The sequence below is a fragment of the Branchiostoma lanceolatum genome, chromosome 16 (genome assembly GCF_035083965.1).
Source record: "Branchiostoma lanceolatum isolate klBraLanc5 chromosome 16, klBraLanc5.hap2, whole genome shotgun sequence".
In the NCBI taxonomy this organism is placed as follows: domain Eukaryota; kingdom Metazoa; phylum Chordata; class Leptocardii; order Amphioxiformes; family Branchiostomatidae; genus Branchiostoma; species Branchiostoma lanceolatum.
In genome coordinates, this window is record NC_089737.1 from 2,204,464 (window position 1) to 2,228,762 (window position 24,299).

Here is a 24,299-nt window from a genome sequence, read left to right on the forward strand (position 1 = left end):
CGCTAGGGGACCCAAAATCTAATCATTTCCAAGTCTCATCAAGATCTACCCACTTACCAAATATCAAGACAATCCATCCAAGCCTTCTCGAGTTATGTTGTACATTACAAACAAACATACATACATACATACATACAAACGCTACCCTATGCATAACCTTCTCGGCGAAGGAAATTATTCATAAAAATAAGTATAAACTCTCTGATACCATTCTTACCCATTTCCAGTTTGAGAAAGGACATATATATGTCCTTGCTTTGAGCTATTTTCCAATGCCTATTAGTCATTTTGTAGATCAACAACCATTTTCATACAAATCATGTACTACACTGTCAATATTCGTCTTTCCCACTCAATATAACACACACAAAAAACAAACAAGTCATTGGTGGGAAACTTTATTTCTTGCCACATAGTTACAAGTCTCCATTGTTTGGAGAACATCAACTCTTCTTCGACCATGTCATTCCTGATCATCTGTTATAAAATTCAGCCATTCAGAGGAACTATTCAAAGGCCTTGCAAGTCTTTTACCAGGTCATTTTTGTGACACAACATTTACAAGAGTGAAAATTACACTTCATACCCTGGTATCCAAACCTATTATAGATGCCGAGTCTCTTTTGTCTTCGCTTTGCGGGGATGAAAGAAAGTCAGAAGCTATAATAGGGTTGGAAGCAGGCTAACATTCCATTCCTCATTAAAAATGATTCAGTTTTCATTATAACTTCTACCAATGACTTCCGCATAATTTGAGAGCACTTTCATAACATTGAAATACTAACCAACACATTAACACTAGTATTCCTCAACCAATTATCAGTACATAATTCACTGTATCCTTAAAACAATGTTAATTCAATATGCGGTGAAAAAACAGTGACACAAACACATGCATGGTTGGAGTTCTGATGAAAGTAGTGCTTTGATCAAGAAGAGTTAAGTTAAAATGATCTGTTATGACTTAAGTTTTGTTCAACAGCTTTGCGTCTTTATCTAACAGTATTGCCATCAATGTTCCCCACAAAATTACAAAGTATAAATACAACATTCCAGTTGCTAGCATATATATATAAATATATATATACATTGAACTTGTTTGCGTTCCTTATAAATGTTGACTACTTGTTGTATTTGTACGAGCTCTGAGGTAGAACTGAACTACAGTATTGTTGACTATTGCTTTTGGTTCAAGTACACTTGTGTCTAGAGAAGTTGTTCAGTTAGTTGGCTTTGCAATATTTTGTACTGTTGGCAAATACAGTCAAATATCCTACAGACTTACATTAATGTTCAAGTTGTAAAACTGTAAAACTCACACTAAAAGTGCTTCATGCTCAATTGATCAAACACAAGGCTCCATGTTAAGGTATTTTGATGTATGGCCCTCACCCACTGAATTTCATGACAGATATTTCTTTCCAACTGTTACACATGAAATATGTATAGAGAAAACAAGTTAACTGTCAACCAAATAATCATAATTATACATATTCTTTCAATACTTACACAACACATTTACCTTACAACATGGACTGGAATCTAAGGTTTCTGATTATCAGTTTGATTTGTCCAAGTTTGTAAGTCTTTTTAAAAATCTGCTCCGTCAAAAACAGATAAATATGTACAACGTTGACCGACCCTGACTGACAACAATTGTGCGTTTCTTTGATAGAGGTTTGAAAGTTTCTCCTCTGGTCGTCACTCTTCGATGTTTTTGGTCTGTAAAGCTGGCATCTACAAATATTGTACAAACAAGTGATCATGACATTCACATCGTCATCACTTCATTACATTACACAATATGATGACTGATCTTTAAACTGTTCTGATCTTTAAACTGTTCATGATTGTCTACAAACAATGAGATCAGGTTAAAACAGGGCTGTCTCCAGCTTTAAATATGTTTAGATCTGTCATTGCTGTCAAAAATACATTTTTACCAGCAATATCAGATATTTTAGATAGACGAGATTAATTCTTTTTTCCGTCCCAACAAGCAAATTTCTGTCCCAGGACGGAGGGACAGGTCCTGGTGACAGCCCTGGGTTCAAGAAGGAAAGAGTTTCAATACATTTAGCATTCAAAAATATGTAAGAATGAATCTATCTTTGACAATCCCACTACAATCCCTGAAAATCCACACCTTGCACGACAATACAATACTTGTGAGTGAGCAGTTTTTGTTTGTAATGGCGACAGTGGGCTTGATAAATAGGACCGATTAGCTCAAATGTTACATCCTGTATTTGAAACAAGTCGTACACTAAAAATAAGTACATGTATCCTGATATATTCTGCAATGTATCACCAAACTTTCCATTCTTATCACCTGTTTTCCTCTATAAAAAGTCAATGAGAAGATCATAAATGAGACCACTTTCGTCTTCAATTCTAAATTCGATCCTCTGAACAAAAACACAATCAGATTTCAGACAAGAAACAGAGAAGTGAGGACTGAATTTCATTCCTTGACTATTGTAACAAGTAAAAATCAGAAAAACCAGCACACTTGATGAATGAACAGAACGTTTTACCGACTAAACTTTCTATTCCTATCACCAGTTTTCAACTATATAAATCAGATTTCGGAGAAGACACTGGAAAGAGAGAACTGACCTTCATTCCTTGCTTATTGTAATGAGTACAATCACAGAAACACTGATCACACTTAGTGTAAGAAGTACATTGTAAGAACAGAACGTTCCATTCCTATCACCGGTTTTCAACTATAAAGATCTGATTTTGGACAAGACACTTGATTATTGCAATGAGACAATCACAAAATCTACCACACATGACATAAGAACATTTTGCCCAGAGCTATCTCCAGCTTTAGTTTTTTTGCATTTGACTCAATGTTTGGGAGCCCATATTGTTAATCTTTGTCATTAAATTTGTCATTAGAAGACACCATGACGCCCTGCTAGCTAATAGCCTGACATAAACCATCACACTTGACGTAAGAACAAAATGTTTTGCCGGAGTCTCCGAATGCCGTTCATGTACCCTTCCATTCTTATCACCAGTTTTCCTGTATAAAAATCAGATTTCTGACATGACATTGAGAAATCAGAACTGAATTTCATTCCTTGATTATTGGAATCACAGAAACAATTACAGATAACGTGAGAGGTAAGAACAGAACATTTTGACGGAGTCTCACAACGCCGTGGTGACTACAACTTTCACGACCTCGTCTTCGCCCTCTGGGTGGATTGGTCGTTTCCTCTTCCTGCCTCCTCCATCAGTACTGGTGCTGCTCCCATCCTCTCTTCCCTCTGGAAAACAACAAATATCCAGGCTTTACAGAGACAGTCTCTACCAGACTAACCACGCCGGCTGTGGGAAGAACATTTGCCAGGGGAGTTTGGCCATTGGAGGGTTTCATTCCTAGGCACACAGTTATGTGATCTACGTGGTTGACTGACTCTACTGGCTAATTATTCCTTTTTCTGCTGTATTCTATTATCATATGCCCGTAGAAAGGCTTGGTGGAGGCCATGCACTTTCTTTAACATATGATCTACTGCTCACCGAGTCACGTGTCACATCTGCATAATGTGACGTCACAGAGACGGTGGATTGCTCATTCCTTGATAAGGACTGGAGTTGATCAGTCAAAATTTGGGTAAGTCCAAATTCTTGTGTTGGAAAATGCAGTTTAACTCTGATACAGAAAACCATAGAGTACATCTATGAATGTTAGACATCCAGGTAGAACATTTTGTAATACAAAATTAATCAAGTAACTAGATAAGAGATGTCCCTGTAGCTCAATCTGTAGCACCTGGTCATTTTTAGTTGTTCCAAACCAAAGGTTGTACCATTGTTGTCCCAAAGGAATAGAACAGAAAGGATTGCAGTGTATAAAAATACATTTACATATAAGAACAAACAGTCAAACCGGTACAAATGACCACCTCTACATAAGGACCACCTGGCAAATGTGACCACTTTTTGGAGGTCCCTTAGATAATTTCTCACAATTTTTTACTGTATTTGTAACAGAAGGATAAAAGAAATCAAACAAATTAGACAGAGAAAAATGAAGACTAGTAACATACTTTATTTGTTTCATCTGCAGTGTTTCTAACCGATTGTTAGAAGCGTGATCTGTCGCTGTCATTCTTACCTAGCGTTAGTAGTGTGATCTGTCGCTGTTGTTCCCGGATCTCCCGCATCAGCTCCAAGTTCTGCTGACTCACGATCTCGTGGTCCACCATCGGGAAAGAGTAGTCCCTTCCCACGATGCACCCTGCCGCCTCCTGGACCTTGAGTGGCGCCTTCCACGGTTCATAGATGTACTGAGCGGGGAAGTCCTTCAGAACTGGCAGGTACGCTCTGAAAAACAATCGTAATGAAAGTTCAGCTGTGATGATAATAAACATCATGGAAGCTCATCTGTGTTGGTAGTAATTATAGTACAATATTAAACTTTCTACCAACACTAAGGCATTCACGGATCAAATTTTCAACGACCACTGTCACCTTCTTCAGGATCAATAATGACCAATCACTTCCGAACATAAACTCGCCATGACTTTATTGACACATGTCTTAACGGATATGTGACGTCAGCAATTGGTCAAACGTGCCAGGAAGTCTATAACGCCTACTGTCTCTGTTGAGTGATGGCTTGAGAGCCCTGAAAAAGGAGGTTTAAAGAGGTATAAGGAGGCCACATACGTCAGGGCACCCCAGCCATTATTGGTCCTGAAGAAGGTGACAGTGGTCATTGAAAATTTGATCCGTGAATACCTTAGTGTTGGAAGAAAGTTAAGCATTGTACTATGGTAATATACATCAACTGAAACAGGGGCCGATACTAACTCCCTGGCACTTTTGACCTCCGTTCAGGTCACGTGACAAAGGCTTCAGGTCATTTCAAGTTGAGAAGGATCAGAGGACTGCAGCTGATTGAAAGCTTGTTGGTAACAGCTTTATTTTGGGAATTTGGATATAACATAAAATCTCGACAAATAAATGTTTCAGGTAATAAATTAGGTATCAAACGACATTTTGGAATTTTCCAATAAGGTTGCTAATGATATTTTAAAAAATCTGTCCCATACTTGAGAATAACCACACATTGAGCACACTAAATCAAACAAAAGTGATAAGAGTGCAGTTATGCCCCAATTGATAAGAGAAATAAGACAGGTCTGGGTAGGATACATCTAGTGAATGAGAGAAAACAGAACAGCCAGAGACATATTTGACTGGAAACCATGTCGGGACAGGATAAGACCAAGACTGACATGTCAGTCAGGCGAAGAGAAAGACCTACATGTACCAGCCTTTCTGCAACAAAGTCCTGGCATCAAGCACAAAAGGAAGCACAAAATCGGATACACTTGAAGAAAAGGACGATCCAAAAGGCACTCGACAGACAGACTACATTGTAGGGTCTAAGGTATGTCGCAATCTGAGATTGCAAAATCTATCAGTAACTTATCAATGACATGTATGCAGTTGTAACAGTGGGGTACAAGCGCCACTAAATGACCAGTCTAACTGGTCTGGACCTTTTAGCCTAGCAGTTATGGTGTGTGGCCTGTGCACTGGTGGGCCCGAGTTTGATCCCCTGGAGCCAGGAGACTGTACTTGCCAACTTATACCCGGTGTATGACGTCATAAACACTGAGGCAAGACAGTTTGGCGTCGCTTTTGCATTCATAGTGACAATTCCCCGAAACCGTTTTAATTTTGAACCGTTGCAAGCTACCTCGGGAGGAGGTTCAGAATAAAACGGAACGAAACGGTTACGGAGGGTTCATGTTCACAAATGATTTATTTTGCAGAAAAGATTCGAACCGTTTTACTTTTTGCATCATGAACGGGGCCTTACAGCAGTGGTTCATTATATCGCATTATGATTTCAACTGTTACTCCATCCAACGTACCTGATGAAGGTACCGTCAGGGTCTGTCCGTTTGCCAAACCTCACTGGACAGAAGATCCGTGTGTACTGGTGGTAGAACGCGCTGCCTGACAGCCACATCCAGTTCCCTGCGTTCACACTGTAGTCCGCATCCAGAAGGAGCTCCTCAAACACCTAGGGTTAGACATTAGATCAATCAGCTTTCGTAGGAAATAATTGTTTGTTTATTTGTCTATTTGTTTATTTGTTTGTTTGTTTGTTTGTTTGTAGTCCACATCCAGGAATAGTTCCTCAAACACCTGAGAGTTAGGAGACACAGGAGCTTGGTCAGTTTCCATAATGTGTTTAAGACAAACTTGTAGACTAAAGATATTTCAATGAGGGTAACTGTAAATGCAGAAATGTTGGTGGTGGTTTTATGTTCGCGTTTTTTGCCGTGAACCTTTCAGCGTGAACTTAAAACCACAACGAAAATTTTAGCCCATCAACCCCCTTGCACTACGTAATGTACATTGTACAGTATTATGAGGCACCTATTATGGTAAATATGCAGCTATCTTGGTTTCTGACTGGCTGTCCGTAAACCACCAGTATTTCCATTATGTGACTGTAGCGCTACTATTGTTTCAAACACGAACTTAAAACCACCGTGAACAGTCCATTTTCTCCCTACTGCAAACTTAAATGCATTTACAGTATTGGTAAGAAGGATTTCCGGCATTTTTTTTGTAAATGCACGAAATTGACATACTTTTGACAGGCATTAATGTGATATCTTTACAGAAAAACTAGATGACTTCATTCATACATTGTATTGAGCTTGGAAGCCCTTTCTTCAAAGTTGTTACCATAATGGTAAAGTTAAACATGGAATTTGAAAGAGCATACATCATACCTTGATTCCAACACTTTGTTTGTAATATTCCCAAATATTTGGGAAAAAGACGGTCAAATGGTCACTTAACCTCCTCCCTACTAAGCTAGCCTTTCGAAAAATAATGTGTATTGGTTACAAGGTCAGGAAGTGTGTAGATGGCTAAGAGAGGGAGGGTGTACAGTGATTAGCACACCTTTTGCCCCTCCTCCCAGGAGATCCACAGGTCCCCTCTGGTGAGGAAGCAGGCCACAGCATGCCGTGCCAAGTGGTGAATCCACCCCTCCTTGTGTAGTTGGGCCATGATAGCATCTATCCAGGGGAAGCCTGTCTCCCCTACAGAGGAACGAACAAGGACAACAAAGTCATGCAGAAAATGTCATCTGTGGGAATCTGTTAAAGGCACCCAGAGCATTTTATGAGGCTTGAAACTCGAATTAGAAAAAACTCAAATTTCTAGTCATTCCTACACGTAGTAAGTTTCAATAACACTATACCATTACATATCGACATTAAAGGAGCAAAGACACGATGTCGTTGTGTGGTGAGAACTGATGGAAAATCTAAGCCCTAATAGACTGATCCTGACTGTCCACCAGAATTAGCGGTTTGACCAATGGGAGCGTGACTGCATGTCCGTCAAATATTTGCATTTTTATCTTTTAATTTTGCATTTCTACGTTTTGACGGAGGTGGGCGGGGCTATGGGATCGGTCTATTTACACTAGGCGCGTGAAACTAAAAGATCGCCATGTAGCTTATTTTTGTGCCGCTTTTGAGCACTTTTGATATGAAATTAGCACTCAAATGTGGTAAACAGTGGCATTAAATGTCAATTTCATGAAGATTACAGCAACTAGAATATTTCCAGTTTTCAAGCCTCATAAAATGCTCTGGGTGCCTTTAAACTACACAAAAATTACATAATATAATTGGTCCTTTTGATGGAGTTTACTCGCCAAAACTAGCAACTTGCAGCTAGATGTGCAAAGGTTAGGTATAACCAGCTGCTGCCACGCTGCGTGTCTGTGTTAGACCAGCTTTACAGATACAGATGCAGAAACACATCGTCAGATAAGGTGGTCCTTATGTAGAGGTGGCCACCTTTTACAGGTTTTACTGTATTTGCAAAATACATGTAAAAAAGTGATGTGAAGAATGCACCGTTTTGCCACCAATGACCATAATTGGCAGTGTTGGCACAGCGGCCGGACCGGAAATCGTGTGGCCACGACCACATTGGACAGTGACCGCTATGGCCAGCATTCTTAATGCTTATGTTAATGGCAAAAATCCGAGGAACCGACAAAAATTGACCACTGTGGCCAGGTGGCTGCAATATTCAGGTGTCCACTAACACAGGTTTCACAGCATGTGGAAAATATACGTATCCACAAAAGTGATGTGAAGAACGCACCGTTTCGCCACCTGCGGAGATGCTCCCTGTTCTCGTACCAGGGGATCTGGAGGCAGATCGGGTTACCCGCCATCACCACGAAGTTCGGCGTCTGTGCCGCCGCCACGTAGAAGAACTCTCGCCACAACAGCTGCCCCTGGAGCGACACCGGCGGCAGCGAATGGTCCTTCGCCTGGAGAAGAGTTTCAACCAATAGCAAGTTTAGAACAAATGATACAGAAATCTGCAACTGGAACTCCAGTGTAGTGACATTGCACAACTTTGTGGCCTTTGGGCTGTAGAAATGGCAGGGGTCGAAATTCTTTTTTGGGAATAGGTGCACTGGTGCACATAACCTAAAATTTAGGTGCACAGAAAGAATTGTGGGTGCACAACATGAAATAAAGTAGAATATCAGAAAAACCTAATCAAAAACCAAGCTGCCTTTCTGAAGAACTTGCATCTGTAATCTTATAGCTCAATTCAAATTCTAATCAAGTAGTACATCAAACAAACTACTAATACACAACAAAGGTTTATTGCTTTTTCTGATATAAAATTTGAAGAATATTCTGTATACTTGTGTACAATAGTACCCCACCCGTACAGACTACAAAAATATTTATGTTAGAAATTAGGTGCAAAGATCCATTTTTGGGTGCACATGCGCCCAGTATTTCGAGCCCTGAATGGAGATGGGCACTCCCATATACAAGGTGTGGGAAAGAGTTAACGAAAGCCCAAAAATCAAAATTACCCTTTGTTTTTCCAATGCCTCCCTGCTCACATGTACAAAATATGATAAAAATCTAATCACAACTTCTCAAACTCATTTTGACAGGCTATGTTCCTCTTTACTGTAAATCATGGCTTTAAGTTCACAGAGATTTAATTTTGAGGTAGGAAGAAATTGAAGTGTTTGCGGTTGTTTTATGTTTGCGGCTGAAACAATAGTAGCACTACAGTCACAAAATACCAAGACCAGCCGGCGCCTCACACCTACTAGCAACTCGGCAAGGGTGCTATAGACAGACAGAACAGTTGCTTTTGGCATTGCTGACTGGCATGATAAACTGTCACTACATGTATTTAGAGTACTACATTTAGTATACTCTTCTTAACTTAAGTACTTCATATACTGTCTCAAATTGGGCATCATACTTGTTCTTTCAACCGACTTTTCCATCTACTGACACGTTTATCTAGATCAAATCAAAAGGAGGATTGGCTCAGTATTGCAGTTCAACGCTCCGACCCACCACTCTTCAGCCCATCTCCAAACTAGTATACTACAGTACCAAATCTGGTCTCTGGATAGTACTTTTACAACCTTAGTGTTGGTAGCCAAACTTGTCCTAGCATTGGAGAGGACGCTATTTTGCCGTGGTCTTAAATTCGCGATGAAGAAATCACCACGAAAGTCGCAAGCATGAAACCACAGCGAAATTTTCAACATTTACAGTATCATCTAATTGCAGTTCGGGAATATTGAGTTGATAGAAGTACGCACATGCTGTAAATGTTCCTCATTACTTTCTAATTGCATTTGTGCCTTGTAAGTTTGTCTTTCTTTTATCTTTTAATAGGTTTTCTATCTAGTTGAAGCAAGTATCAGCCATCTGTCAGTAAGAGAGTTGAGGCGTTAATTGCTTCATTTCATCGGCCTTCACGCTTCAGTAAGCAGTTCTTATTAAGGAGCCTTTGGGCACAATTAAGAATAGCTTGAACTACTTTCAACTGTCAAATCAAATAAGAACTGGCCCTGAGGTATCCCTTACATAAATCATGAAAGGTCTCTGACCCATGTGTCAAATGCCACTGGCATTCTTTCAATGTGTCAGGAATACATAGCCTGAGTGTCATCCTGTTTAGTTCCAGGCTCTGCCTTCACAGAACTAATCAGGATGACACTCAGGCTAAGAAATACAAGACAATTCCAATAGAATATTTTTAGAAATCTGTTCTGCCCAATTTTGCAGAATCCTTGCTTCAGTTCCAACTAAAGCCATATGTCGAGCTCTAGACTGTCTGAATCATGACTATGTACAGCAGGGCTTAAAAATCATACTTGGGAACAGGTGCGCTGGTGCAGCACCTAACCTAAAAATGTAGCCAGACAGAATATTGGGTGCACAGCATAAAATACATGTAAGGTAGAATGTCAGGCAAACCTAATTACAAATTTCACTGCCTCTCTTTAGAACATGAATCTGAAATTCTACAGTTTCCTTAAAAATTCTATCTTTATGAAGGTAACCCCATAGAAATATATAGGTGCACTGGTGCACCCAGTCAAACTATGCCGGCAGGTGAACAAATACAGCATAACCATTTTTTTGCACCCCAGTTACTGTATTGTTCCCGTACGGTTCGTGTTTCATACTTCCTTACACATTTTTGCCTTTTGCGTTTAGTGCTTGCTTTTTTTATGTTGGAATAAAAAATAGAAATTAAAAATAATAAAAAACATAACTGCAAGCACTAAAGAAAACCTATAAAAGCCACAGGCATGTCGTATACATGTACGCTACCTTAGCGTAAATGGTGTCCACTAGATGGAAGAAGTGTTATACTGAGAGGCAGCCAAAGCTGAAGTACGGGCTGAGTTTTAAGTTTGCATGGTTTGAATTTTGTGGCAGGGAGAAAATGTAGTGTTCGCGGTGGTTTTAAGTTCGCGTTAGAGACAATAGTAGACAAGGGGGTAGGAGGGCAAAGCATTTCACGGTGGTTTTAAGTTCGCGGCGAAGAGCTTACCGTGAAAACTGCAAACATAAAACCACCGTGAACATGTCTGCATTTACAGTACCTTAGCGTAAATGGTGTCCAGTCGATGGTAGAAGTGTCGTACTGAGAGGCAGCCGAAGCTGAAGTAGGGGCTGAGGCCGGTGGTGCTGGGTAGCAGGGAGGTGGGCTCTGTCTTCGGCTTCTCAAACTGGGTAATCCAACCCTGCAACACACAACACAATACATCAATGAAAAACAAAATTTTAATTCAATGTATCAAAATTTTTACCAAAATATCTATTCAATATATCAAAATATCAGACCTTTTAAATTCATTAGTGAGATGTCGGATGGACATCTGATATTTTCATATTGTAATCCAATGGTATAGATTGAATCAAAATCGTCTTCTTTAATTTCCTGGATGACTAATATTCACAAACGTATGTCATCCAGGTAATAAGATGCGCAAGGTAACAGTTACACAAGCAACTGAATCAAATTTGGAAACAGATGTTTCAGACAGCATCCGCTGTTGCTTTGGCTGGAAAGGCAAAAGCGATACATAAGAATAGAAAGTAAAAAATATGGCTATGCATGGCAAAATTTCTTCGTTTTTCTAATATCGAAGAAGGAAGCCTGAATTCTGAAAATACTGTAACTGCATCTAAGCTTGCAGGGATTCAATTAGGGAGAAAATGGAGTGTTCGCAGTGGTTTCAAGTTCGCAATCAACCCAATGGGGTAGGCATTGCCAAGCAGGAGACGGAACAAGCGTTTGCGGTGAAAAAGTGACCGCAAAAATCGCAAACATGAAACCACCGCGAACATTTCAACATTTCAACAGTCTGGCTTTACCTGATTCTGCAGATGCTTTTCCACTCTTCTTAGTCCCTCCGTTTCCCCTCCGACAAACTTGGTGGGATTTTCGCACCTTATCCCCAACTCTTCCAGCGTGACCATGTTGTACTTCTCGTCGCGTAAGGCCTCGGGCGGTATGGAACAGCTGGCGAAGTGTTCCTCCGTGGCCGTTTCACTGGCCTGCGGAGGCTTGCCGAAGTCTCTCAGCACCTTTTGGAACTTCCTGTATGTTAGCGGAGCTGTGCCACCGTTGTATTCTATTATCCTACGGACAAAAGACATAACAGAGTCAGACAATTTTTGAAGCGTTTTCATGGCCTACGTTTCATTGCCGAAGTCTCTCAGCACCTTTTGGAACTTCCTGTATGTTAGAGGTGCTGTCCCACCGTTGTATTCCATTATCCTACGGACAACAGACATAACAGAGTCAGACAATTTTTGAAGTAAAGTGTTTTCATGGGCTAGGCTACGTTTCATTGCCAAAGTCTCTCAGCACCTTTTGGAACTTCCTGTATGTGAGAGGTGCTGTCCCCCCCATTGTATTCTATTATCCTACAGTCAAACAGACATTACAGAGTCAGACAATTTTCTACTCTTTAAAACCTTCCCGTCCAACCATATTGACTAAACATATCATATATACATGTCACTATATGGATCATAATGACCCCCGTCAGAATCGTCATGCGTTGTTGAAAATCAAAAATCTCAAGATTACTTCAGACAATATTGAGATTGTTTGGTTCAACACTTCTACAACATACTTACTTGTCGACATTGTAAAGTGTGTGTGCCACATAGTTGACAACTTCTACTCCTGCGTCCTCCGCAATCTTTCTCACCGCCGCGTCACGGAAGCGGTGGTAGTGTTCCGTTTCGATGTCGTGTGTCAGCTGTGTGATGTTCCACTTCCGGAAGTATTCTTTAAAGAACACCTCCGCATTCCCACGAACCACAAACAGTCGCAGGCCGTACATACGCAGCCGGTGATCCAAGTCCTGTAGGCACTGGACCACGAATCTCCACTGGTTGTCTCCGCAGTGAATCTTGAAGTCCTTCATGAAATCGATGTCCAGGACGAAGACGGGGTACACGTGGCGGGACGTACGCAGGGCGTGGAGGAGGGACGGGTTGTCGTGGAAACGGAGGCCTTTGCGGAACCAGTGGATGGTGTTGTGCTGCCCCTGAACATCCATGTTGATTTCCTTGTCCGTCATTTCACTACCTGTAGACAACAAAGGACACGATTTATTCAGAACTATAGATTGAACTGTAAAACTGACTAAAGGGCTGAACTTCACGTACTTCTAAGAGGAGTGAAAGAGGCCATCTACATTAGAGCCCATCGACCATCCCTGGACCGAGACGGGGGGCCATACAGCCTGCTCGGCGCCTCTGACCTGCTGCTGATGTCACACTTCTGTTCAGGTCATATGATGTAGGCTTCAGGTCATTTCAGCTTGAGAAGGATCAGAGGAGTGATCGAAAGCTTGTTGGTGAACGCTTTACTTTGTGTACGGAAATAACATCTTTATAATTCAAATATACAGTGCTTGAAATACCTGAACAAGTACAGGTAACATTCAAAATCATCTTCACCATACACATTTTACCTGCATCAATCCTTTTCTTCTCCTTTCAGACCATCAAAGAGAATCTTAAAAATATTCCTGGAGCCATCTTAAATGTTAAATCTGCCGTGGAATTCAACTGTGAACTGAAAAAATACCCAGTACATGGACCAGTGCAGATTAGGTGCAAGTAGACCTCAGTAACAGATATAGAACTGCAATGTTACCTGCATGTGTAGCTGGTATTTCCAGCCCCTAGCCATAGATACTAAATGTATTTAGCAGACGGGTCTGCCATTAGAGTTACGTAGCATTGTAATGATTAGGAACATTGAGTAAATTTGAACAAGCCAGGCAAAGCATTAGCAGAGCCAAAATAAAGTGGTCCCAAAATGTTACATGTTAGAACCTTATAAAATGGTACTATGTTAGGTGATAGCCAACTGTTTTCAGAGATAGCATGACTGCTAACAAGTAGCACTGGGCAACCAAGAAATTTACCATATATCTTACAGAAATGTACCTTTTTTCCCTTATCACATGCACAACCCTGCCAAAAATGGTATGAGAAGCCTGCACATTTTCCAGAGCGATCTGTTATTGACCATAATTCCCTCTACGTGTTATGCTATAATCATGTTCCTATGTGTACATCATCAGATGTATGTACTATATAGATAGGAAGGTCCAATTCATCCGAGGAAGTTGCCCACAAAATGCATGGTCCAGTTTCCCTACGATTCTTTGTAATGGGGTTTTCGGGAAGAATATGAGAGAACTGACCGTCAACAAGTATGTATCACAAGACAGCTAAATTTTGAACAATGCAACCACACGACTATGATTGCATTTTACAAAATTTACCTATTTATCTAGACAGTTGGACTATCCAAAGGTCTTCAATTTCTTTTCGAAACCTATCACACAAAGGATGTGACGAGAATTAAGACTTGTACATGTAGTATTGTACAGTTTTTCTTAAAAGCAGAAAAAACAGCTCTAGCCAGCTCAATTTTTTTCCATCCTTCCTTTTTTTCTGTCACCGTGTAAAATCTTCCCTCATTCACTGTTCAATCTTCAGGCAAGTGTTTGGGCGTGGTTTAGTCAATTTGAGATATTTCTATACATCTTTACCCCCTACAATTACCGATGGGGTAAACATTTGGTCAGCAAGATCTAAAATTTCCTGCCACCACCTCTGCCAATATGGACAATATTCTCACTCAGACTCCATCTCATACATTCACAACAGTTCAAAATACAATACAAAATGTTAAAACTTCAAAACCTCCACATATAGAGTGATATATAAATAGTAACAAGCATCTCTTGACACACTAATGAACTAGAAGTGGGTACTCGACACAGCACATGTGCTGATAGCAGATATAGCCTTCATGCCTGCTCAGGACTGTACCAAATGGACACATAGGGGCCGTGCATGTTAAAATCAGCACTTCAGAAACCGTGTCTTTGTTGAATGTCGTACAACGTGCAGTCAACATTTGTTGCTTAAAAACGGACATAACATAGTCAACAAATTAAGCTTCTCTGACAACCACTACCCATGTTGGCTATGTACATGTAATTGTAAGAACTTACCCCGGACCTGAAATTTGCATTGGAAAAATATGAAAACATTGCTGTTCTTGTGTTTATAACTGAACTTTTGTATTTACTACTGACTGAATATAATTTTGCATATATAGTTTTCAAATTGCATGTAAAATATATGCTAATATGCAATTTAACATGTATCACTGGAAAAAAAATATTTTTAGCACACATATGGTAATGCCATGGGTTCAGGTCCGGACGTATAAGTCTGGAGCTGAACCTGAACCTCTGGATCTAAATCCCGACCTGAACCTGAACACGGGTTTAGGTACACAGCACTACTCCAGAGATGCTTTACAAGAAATTAAAGATGGCTATAATAATCTCTTTCCTCGTGGCAGAAGATATCACAAGCAAGGTCACACACCGGCCCAAACTTGACTTTGAACTTTGTCTTCCCAAGACCTCCCCACATACCACACAAATATCATTACAATCCATCCAGCCATTCTTAAGTTATGCTAACCACAAATAATCGGAAACACAAGTATGCAAGCAACACAACCCAAAAACAATACCTCCATTTTTGTATGGAGCTAATAATGACAAACATACTAAAAAACCAATGGGTTATAAGAAACGCAAACACAGACTTCAACAGACTATATTTCTGCGATATAAAGCCTCTTGCAGCTGAGAACAATGTTTTGTTCTATTTTAAAAAATCATGCCTTACAATACATGTAAAATCTCTTATAATGAAATCTATGATATGGATCAAATCAAATCTAAGAAGAAAGAAAACACCAGAAATTTCCTATACTTTGAAGATATCAGAAGCAAAAATCTAAACACATGCTTTCCTTTGACATTATAAATTCTCGTAAATAATTACAATTTCTTATTAAACCATATTGGAGTAGTACAGCAGCAAATTGTTGGACTCTCTTTCGAGCTGGAAAATTGTAAAAATCCTTTTCCCTCTTAAACCGTTTTCTATCACTTTTTGTCCCTGAAAGGAAAATTGTTATGTACAACCAGGGAGGTTTAGAATTACAATAAGACTAAATGTTACTCCGACATAATGTTGATGATAATTGTGAAAACCTGTTCCTCAGTACAAAATGACAAAATCAAGATAATTACACTTGTAAAACTCTTAGTGAACATCACATAAAATCATACAATCAAATATATCAGACCACAAATAGCATGTACAATTAAGGAGGCTATATCATTAATTAGGAACTCCTTGGTTACTAAATGTATGTCTGTGTCTATAACCTCCTTGGTATGACAGATCAATGATCTCTCTCAGACTCTCTGCAATTAAAAATTAGATATATCAGACGGAACTATTTCTTTATTATTTTGTAAATAGATCTATTTTGTATTTCTATTTTGTAGTTGACTGTACAAAAGTCACTTTAATTTTTGTTGCATTGATGAAGTTTTAAGATCAAGGCACTGCATTAAACTCAATCAGTCAAACAGGCTTTAGAGAGGACTTTTTAATTGCCAAGAGATCATTGAACTGTCAAACCTCATTGGTCAAAGGAAGGCGTTCCTAGTTTAGCCTCATTAGTTGAACATGCTATTTGTTGTCTGATTCAGACCTGATTCAGACCACAAATAGCATGTTCAACTAATGAGGCTAAACTAGGAACGCCTTCCTTTGACCAATGAGGTTTGACAGTTCAATGATCTCTTGGCAATTAAAAAGTCATCTCTAATTTAGTCTAAAGCCTGTTTGACCAATTGAGTTAAATGCAGTACCTTGATCTTAAAATTTCATCAATGCAACAAAAATTAAAGTGACTTTTGTAGTAGCAGTACAGTCAACTACAAAATAGAAATACAAAATAGATCTATTCACTAAATAATAAAGAAATAGTTGCTGGACGGAATCTATGAATAGAATTATCAAAATAGCAACAGATTGAAGTTTAAATAATATGAAACATATTACCATTTTCCAAATACAAATAAAAGCAAACAAACACTCATATACATACCCCACAACAAACAAATGCACGACCACAGACATCAAAAAAAGATAAAGATAAAATATTTTTGCCACAAAACGCGACGATTCTGGATCCTTATATCTTCTGTCTGTCCTTCTGAGAAATATCATACATCAACTATAACGTTAAAATGGTTAATATAGTCTTTTACGTGCGCAAACGTGGGTATCTTTCCCGTACGTACACGTTATATAACGTGTCTAGCGTACAGCTTATATAACCTGACATTTTACGAGGTTTAGACGAGGTCACCTTGACATTACGTAAATATGGAGATCTAACGGCCGCTAAATCTCAAGATCATGTTCAAACCAACGAATTCACCAGAGAGTTTGGAAACATTATACTTGATGTAGATAGAAAGTTTTTTGTTTTCACATGGGGATGGGGAGGGGGGCACACCGCCAGAAAAAAAAATGGGGTCATCAGCGGTCAGCTAAATATTTATCGGTTTGCAAAACTCACAAACACAATTGGACATCAAGAAAGTATCATATGGCACAATGTACTTACCAGAAAATACCTGAGCATGTTATGGTTCAAACTTTGCAGAAATCTTGCAGAAATTTGATATAAAATTGAAATTGCATAAACAAAAGCTCATCCGGAACTTGGGGCCTTGGGATGTGGCTGTTCCTAATTGCTTGTTGATATGCCTGTCAAAATGTATTTATATATATTCATCAATAATGATTATCATATGTCTGAATAGCTCTAATAATGATAATAACGGTATGTTGACTATTTCAGTGGGTACATTTTTTTTTTAATTGAGATACAAAATTATATTTTCAGGATCTGATTTATTACAACCGTGGCTATACCCGGAAGTGAAAGGGGCCTCGGCGTAAGGGGAGGAAACCTTTAAAAAAAGTGGGATGCATATGCATATATGACAGAAATAATCATGTTTTCGCTCCGATTTTGAGGATTTTACCGTCCAGAAAGTAAATATATTTTGTATAAAGGTTTGTAGAGACATCTGATTGCAATGGATGCCGACGGCTTGCCGTTAGTAGGCCCAGGAGTGGACTACACCAAGGTATGTTACGTTTTCCAAAGAGTCCTACGACATATAACAAACATCACAACCTCGTGACTTTTCTAAAATCACAAATGATTTGTTGTAGATTTAGATTAACAGTTATCTTTTGAGTTATGATTTTATACTACAGATTGCATCAGGCTATGTGGAAATATAGGATACGTGTACATGATTCATTCGTATAGAACTTAATTAAGCAGTCTTGTATTAACGTTATGACCTTTCAATGACGTCTGGAAAGAAAACAAAATAATTTCCAACATTTCATTGGAATCAAAATTTCACACTTTGATCTATTGTTTTACAAGAAGCACCCGTCAATGTCTAGGGATGTCCCTAGTCGCTCAACTGGTAGCAGCCTCACAGTTGAGCTCCTGGTTCGTAACTGGGATACCCTGGTTCAATCCTGTCATCTCAGTTGGGGCTGCACCCGTCTTTCAGAAGGGATGTAAAGTGGGGGTCCTGTGTTCGAGGATGTGCCTCGAACACATTGGCTAGCAACCCCTCCCTGTAAAAATATACCCTGCAACAGAAACAGATACAAAACTTGCTGCCATATGTGCCACTAGACTAGGTACTACAAGGTTTTGAGTTTGAGTTGAGTTTATGAACAACAACAACCCCTTAATTAGCCTGGGCGCCATCCTATTTCTACCGGGGCTCCTATATTCGAATGTAGGAGCCCCGGTAGAAATAGGATGGCACCCAGGCTGCCCCTTAATGTCTTGACACTGTTGTTACTTACTGCCACATTTTTGGCAACACCTCTAGATCGGGGCCATCCACCAGAAGAGGATGTTGGCCTTCATCAACCATTTCATCACCCACACGGCACGGTTCCTCAACAGGTTCTCTTGTGTCTGTGAAGAGGTAGGTCAAGTTTACTCGTTTCTTGGTTTGTAAACTCCATGAAAACAGAGATATTGTAATCAGTTGATTTGTTTGTTTGTTTGTTTGTTTGTTTGTTTGTTTGTCTTGGTGTGCATCTGCACTTACAATGCATGTCAATATTGTAGAGTATTACAGCATGTAAGGCGGAAGCGGTGTTATAGGTACTTGGAGAATTGGAAGTCTGGTTTCGCTCTACCTATCTTCATTTCTATAACACTTGGACCATACAATCATAGGCCACCACAGTAGTGGGCGAGTCCACACTGGTGGTGGTGTGTGGGTTCAACTGCCATACTTTTTCTCATTTAAGTGCTGAGTGCTAAGAAGAGAAAGTAGTCAGGCCATTGCACCAGTTGCTGACTTCAAAAAATGTATTCTGATTTTCTTTTCATGCAGAAACTTGCCAACATCAACCTGAGAATACAGAGAATAGAGACAACCATGAACATACTGGAGGCTAAGGTATATATGTGGTCATTGTGTCAACATGACTTTAAAGATTTACATAGTGCCCGGTAACTAGTGCCCGTAATTTCTTCTGTCATGATACTAGTAGTGCATTGTTGTTGGTACATACGCATGTACATGCATCTACTGTTGACCTTGTGGTAGTTTCATTTCACAGTGGGAAGAAAATGGAGGTTTTCACAGTGTTTTCAATTTGCAGCTGAAACAGTGACATTGTATGTTGTACAGTAGTCATACCAGGGAGACATGTTCACAGCTAGCCTGATTTCAATCGCCCTTCTAGTCGGCAGCTGCCTGTAACTGCTAGTCCGCGGGGAGGGGACAGAAACCCCTGGACAGCTGGAGTTTGCGTTATACAGACTAGTTCACGGCATCATGAATTCGCGGTGGAAAAGCTGTGAAAACTACAAAAAAAAAATTTAAAAAAAAATGCAAAAGTTTCAAGATTTGCGGTATACAGCCTCCATGCATCGGGAGTTGATGCCTGCAGATTTGATGGTTTCAATGATTTCCTTTCTTCACTACACTATTTGCCTGTACAACAGACAAATGCACATTGTCTCATACTGTTGTTGTGGTTAATGTCCTTGCACTGTGTATATAGATCTGATTTGTAAAATGAACCCAATTCAGGAGTACGTGTACATGTATTTTGTGTAATATTATGTGTTTTTGACATGTTGATTTAAACGAATAAAGATTTAACTCGCATGATTGATTGATTGATTGACACTGTTGCTATGTTGCATGGATCCAAAGGTTCAACTTGCCTTCTTGTTTCTTGGTGCACAGATAGCCTCCATTCCTGGTCTGGAGAACATCACAGGGGACAGCGCCCCTCCCAGTACAGCAGGGACAACAGGTACAGCAGGTACAGCAACATCAGCTGCACCAGCTGCCAGCATAACCTCGGTACAGCAGCCAGCAGAGGCGGAGGTCAGTCTCTTACTTAGTCAAACCTGTAGAAATGACCACAGGTTGTACATAAGGGGGCACACCCCAATTTATTTGGGGTTTCAATTGGAGGCTGCACACCCTCAAGTCTAGGTACCTTCTCTTCCAGGGAATTATTCTGAAGTAAAGAAGCTGTGTATGGGATGAAGGCATATCCCTTCCGCTACGAGACTGAGTTTTGTTTCTTCAACCTCTCCATTTTTGGTAAATTAATCCACACCAATTTTATTTTCTGAAAAAAAATTGGAGCGACAAGGAAAAAATAAAATAAAAATGCCAAATAGTCTGGGGTGAAGATAAGGGTTTTACATAACATAAAGTTTCAGCTTTGTATGGCTCATTTTATGCAATGCACCCCTTTCTTTGATCTGTAATTTCAGTAACAAAATTACCTTTTGCCATGTGATATATGGATTGATATTGAGAAATAGTTTTGACAAATGAAAAATTATAACTTATGATAAAATGTGACCACACTTTTCAGGTATGTGCAGACCTTTATAATCTATTTTGGTGGCTATTGAGTTTTAGAACTGAACAAATAGTAAAATCGTGAGTAAAATTTGTGAATGAGAATAGTGACCAAATTCTTTTCTTCAAAATGGGAAAAACAGGAGAGGCTATTCCCAGAAGCAACAAAAAATTGGTGTGGCCTTAGAAGGCAAAAAATCATTTTCACATCAAAAATGATTCACAATATTTGGCATTTATACATAGGATAAAATTCATGGAACATTTTTTTTCAGCAAAAACCACTATTGTTGTCAGAAAGAGAAAAACCTGGTGTATAATCAAGCCCTTTTTGACACAAGCATTAACAATCTTGTCTATATTGAGCACCTGTCCACATAGACTAGAGTCTGAGACTAGATTTAATCGGTCCCCTGAGTGGTCATCTTGGGCAGTTTTGACTGTATTTGTGCCTTCCTATGTAAGGCTACAAAAGCTTGATTTTTAAGGCAAACGCCCCTGAAAACGCCTAGTCTGATATAACTGTGGAAAGTAACGAATGCAGCACATTTTGTAGACATTTAACAACACATCGGCTTGTTTTGTTTCTGCTCTGCATTTACATGAAAATGCATTATTCCTATCTGACGAAGGATACTGTCCGAAACGTCTGACTGTTTCAAAATTTTATCAAGTTGCTTGAGTAACTGTTTTTTGGCTTATCTTATTACCTGGATGTCTAACCGTCATCAACGTATTATTCCTATCTATTCTCCATCCTTCCACAATGTCAGGCTGTTCCAGCAGCTGCTCCCCCTCCCCCTGAAGAAGCGGCCCCAGCGGCTCCCACCATGACGGTGGCACAGGACCCACGATACGCCAAGTTCTTCAAAATGATTAATATGGTGAGTCGTCGTCTTGTAATCCACTAACACCTCCAGTTCCACTTCAAAGGAGGTACTGTAAATGCGGAAGTGTTCGCGGTGGTTTTATGTTCGCCTTTTTCATGGCGAACTTAAAACCACCGCGAAAAGCCGTTCCATTGTGTGACTGTAGCGCTACTATTGTTTTAAACGCGAACTCAAAACCACCACAAACATTTCTTCTCTTCTCACCGTGAAATTAAATCCCCACAAACATTTCTGCATTTACAGTAACACTTCAAAGGAGATACATGTATGTCAGTGCTTGTCATGTTTTCCAAATCTAGTATACGGGCTTGACGTCATTGGCGCCATATTGGATTACAGTGTACATCTCTTAAAGGCCCCCCGGGCATTTTATGAGGCTTGAAACTCGTATTAAAAACTCCACTTTCTATTCATCTCTAGACATATTAAGTTTCAATAACACCATTACATATCAACATTCAAGGAGCAAAGATGCAATATCGTGTGGCAAGAACTGATAGAAAATCCGAGCGCTGCCAGCAATGCCGGGAGCATTCTTTTTTTTCCAAATCTTCAAATGCTGACATGATGCTGGTGCAATCAAATTATCCGCCTACATGCTCGCCGCAGGATTCAAATTATAATTGCTTTGCTGTCAATAAAAAGTCTCTATAGACATGATTCCTGATCTTACATAAAAGACACCAGGATTCAGCGTTTCTGCTATATCTTCTACATGTACATGCATAATATGCAGTCAAACCTGTAAAAGTGGCCACCTCTACGTAAGGACCACCTGGCCAGTGTGACCACTTTTTGGGAGTAGATATTTTTTCTGATTGATACAAGCATTAGGAATCTTGTCTGTAGTGACAACCTGTCCACAAAGGCCAGATTGGTCCCATGAGTGGTGTTTTGGGACATTTGATTGAAGAATTAAGGGCTTCTGTGCTCCCTGATAGTCCTCCCTCTGTATCTGTTACGTAGTGTGTTTTGCTTTTCCTTTGCAGGGTGTCCCTGTCCAGGCTCTGAAAGCCAAAGTTATGATGGAAGGACTGGACCCAGACCTATTGGAGTAAGTTTGCGTCTATATTCCTCCTTACCTCTTCTCATTCTCATCTATTTCCTAGTTTGACTGTTGTCCCTCTTCTCATCAATTTTGTAGGTTGGTCGCTGTCTTTACCTCTTATTGTCTCATTTATTTCTTTGTTTGACAGTTTTTCTTTCCTCTTCTCATCTATTTTTTAGTTTGGCCATTGGGGCACCACAGAAGATTTGACAGTTTTCTGCATCCTTCTCGGTTTTCTGTTCTTCTTAATGTTTCGCTTGCTGTAATGCCTGTCCATTCGCTGATATTATCCTCCCATTTTTTCCGTTGCCTACTTCTTTCTTCCTCCCTGGATGGTTCCTTGCATGATAGCTTTGCCAATCCCAATGACACATGTCCGTACCACTTGAGTTTAATTTTATTTTATGTGGTGAGATCTTCATACAGACCAATATTTTGCTTGATTCTATTCCAAACTTCTCTCTACCTTAATCTATTCCTTCAAATTGTAATTTGCATCCTAGCTATTCTCCGATGTCCTTGCTGTTTCCTAAATACTATGTTTCAAATGCACACTCTTTATCTGCTAGGTTTGTCATGTTTGCCAAATCTAGTATACGGGCTTAACGTCATTTGCTCCATATTGGATTACAGTGTACGTCTCTTGAAGGCCCCCCAGAGCATTTTAGTGAAACTTCAATCAAATCATTTCTACACATAACAAGTTTCAATACATATCGACATTCAAGGATCAAAGATGTGATGTTGTTGTGTGGTGAGAACTGATAGAAAATCCAAGCGCTGCCAGCGATGCCGGGAGCATCCATTTCTTTTCAAATCTTCAAACGCTGACATGCTACTACGTCTCGACTGTAAAATGATTTGAGTGAAAAACCGAAATTGCAAGAATTTTTGTTAAGATTATCAACTGGCTGTTGATATTGGTACAGTAAGGAAAGTACTTGTTTAGGAAAGGTTGTTATCAATAATCTATGGGTGGAAAATGTTATCCTTATGATTGAGGGTATAACTGCATTCCAGCACTCCTGATGCCCCTGCCCCAGCTGGAGCAGTGCAGGAAGACAGTGACAGTGAGAGCGCCAGCAGTTTCAGTGACAGCGACTAGTTGTCAATATTTCACTACAATCAAGACTTATTTCAAAGAGAAGAAAGTGAAAAGGATGAAGATCTTTCTAAAAAGAGTGAACCAAAATGTCTTATTCATTAACTTTTCCTTTTTTTTGATGGGAAGAAAAAATAGAAGTACATTAAAGATTCATAGAATAACAAATAAATTTTGTTATTAGAAACAAAATACATTCTGTCCAGTTGCCAACACCTAATTTGAGTGCTATATTTCGAAATGGTTTCAAGTGAATAAATTGTAATAATTAATGTACAAATTTGTAACAAATTTGCTTAAGATACTATGTCAGAAAAAATGTAATGTTTTTGTCATCATCAAATAAAAATTGTACAAATTGACATTGATTGTATGTAAGCAATATCTTCAATGTGTTTAAGATAGCCTACTATAACTGAGTGCTTTAGTTCTTTAGTAAAAAAAATGAACTATTGTGCTGGCCAAATGCCCCCTTCCACATACATACATACACACACACACACATACATACTAAGTCACAAGAACACATCAAAACCC

The 24,299-nt window shown here is 39.5% G+C and overlaps 2 protein-coding genes across 4 annotated transcripts; one reads left to right on the forward strand and one right to left on the reverse strand.

Annotated features, from left to right (window-relative positions):
- Positions 1–382: 382 nt before the first annotated feature.
- Positions 383–17,523, reverse strand: LOC136421409 (cryptochrome-1-like). 2 transcript variants are annotated; one of them, XM_066408686.1, is made up of 9 exons: positions 17,407–17,523; positions 12,507–12,963; positions 11,736–12,003; positions 10,961–11,101; positions 8,176–8,347; positions 6,955–7,094; positions 5,907–6,058; positions 4,136–4,344; positions 383–3,281 (listed from the first exon to the last, which is right to left on the reverse strand). In XM_066408686.1, exons 2-9 carry the CDS (start codon positions 12,953–12,955, stop codon positions 3,163–3,165), a joined length of 1,650 nt encoding a protein of 549 aa, XP_066264783.1. In that variant the 5' UTR covers positions 12,956–12,963; positions 17,407–17,523; the 3' UTR covers positions 383–3,162. The 2 variants fall into 2 exon arrangements, with proteins under 2 accessions (XP_066264783.1, XP_066264784.1); XM_066408687.1 differs by lacking the exon at positions 17,407–17,523 and adding an exon at positions 16,882–17,087.
- A 216-nt stretch (positions 17,524–17,739) lies between these two features.
- On the forward strand, positions 17,740–24,124 carry LOC136421853 (WASH complex subunit 3-like). 2 transcript variants are annotated; one of them, XM_066409422.1, is made up of 7 exons: positions 17,740–17,935; positions 18,710–18,808; positions 19,226–19,291; positions 20,090–20,233; positions 21,496–21,606; positions 22,602–22,666; positions 23,681–24,124. In XM_066409422.1, the coding sequence occupies exons 1-7, from the start codon at positions 17,885–17,887 to the stop codon at positions 23,763–23,765; spliced, it is 621 nt and encodes a 206-aa protein (XP_066265519.1). In that variant the 5' UTR covers positions 17,740–17,884; the 3' UTR covers positions 23,766–24,124. The 2 variants fall into 2 exon arrangements, with proteins under 2 accessions (XP_066265519.1, XP_066265520.1); XM_066409423.1 differs by lacking the exon at positions 23,681–24,124 and adding an exon at positions 22,840–23,226 and having other exon boundaries at positions 17,758–17,935.
- The last annotated feature ends 175 nt before the right edge of the window (positions 24,125–24,299 follow it).

Bases quoted from the DNA above. Each gene is read 5' to 3' on its own strand.
- LOC136421409 (XM_066408686.1), bottom strand. From the start codon at position 12,955: ATGACGGACAAGGAAATCAACATGGATGTTCAGGGGCAGCACAACACC. The intron at 8,348-10,960 runs GTACTGTAAATG...ACTCTTCTCCAG, and splicing joins TGGACACCATTTACGCTAAG to GCGAAGGACCATTCGCTGCC. The intron at 6,059-6,954 runs GTGTGCTAATCA...GTCTAACCCTAG, and splicing joins CCTGGGAGGAGGGGCAAAAG to GTGTTTGAGGAGCTCCTTCT.
- LOC136421853 (XM_066409422.1), top strand. From the start codon at position 17,885: ATGGATGCCGACGGCTTGCCGTTAGTAGGCCCAGGAGTGGACTACACC. The intron at 17,936-18,709 runs GTATGTTACGTT...CAACACCTCTAG, and splicing joins CAGGAGTGGACTACACCAAG to ATCGGGGCCATCCACCAGAA. The intron at 19,292-20,089 runs GTATATATGTGG...CTTGGTGCACAG, and splicing joins TGAACATACTGGAGGCTAAG to ATAGCCTCCATTCCTGGTCT.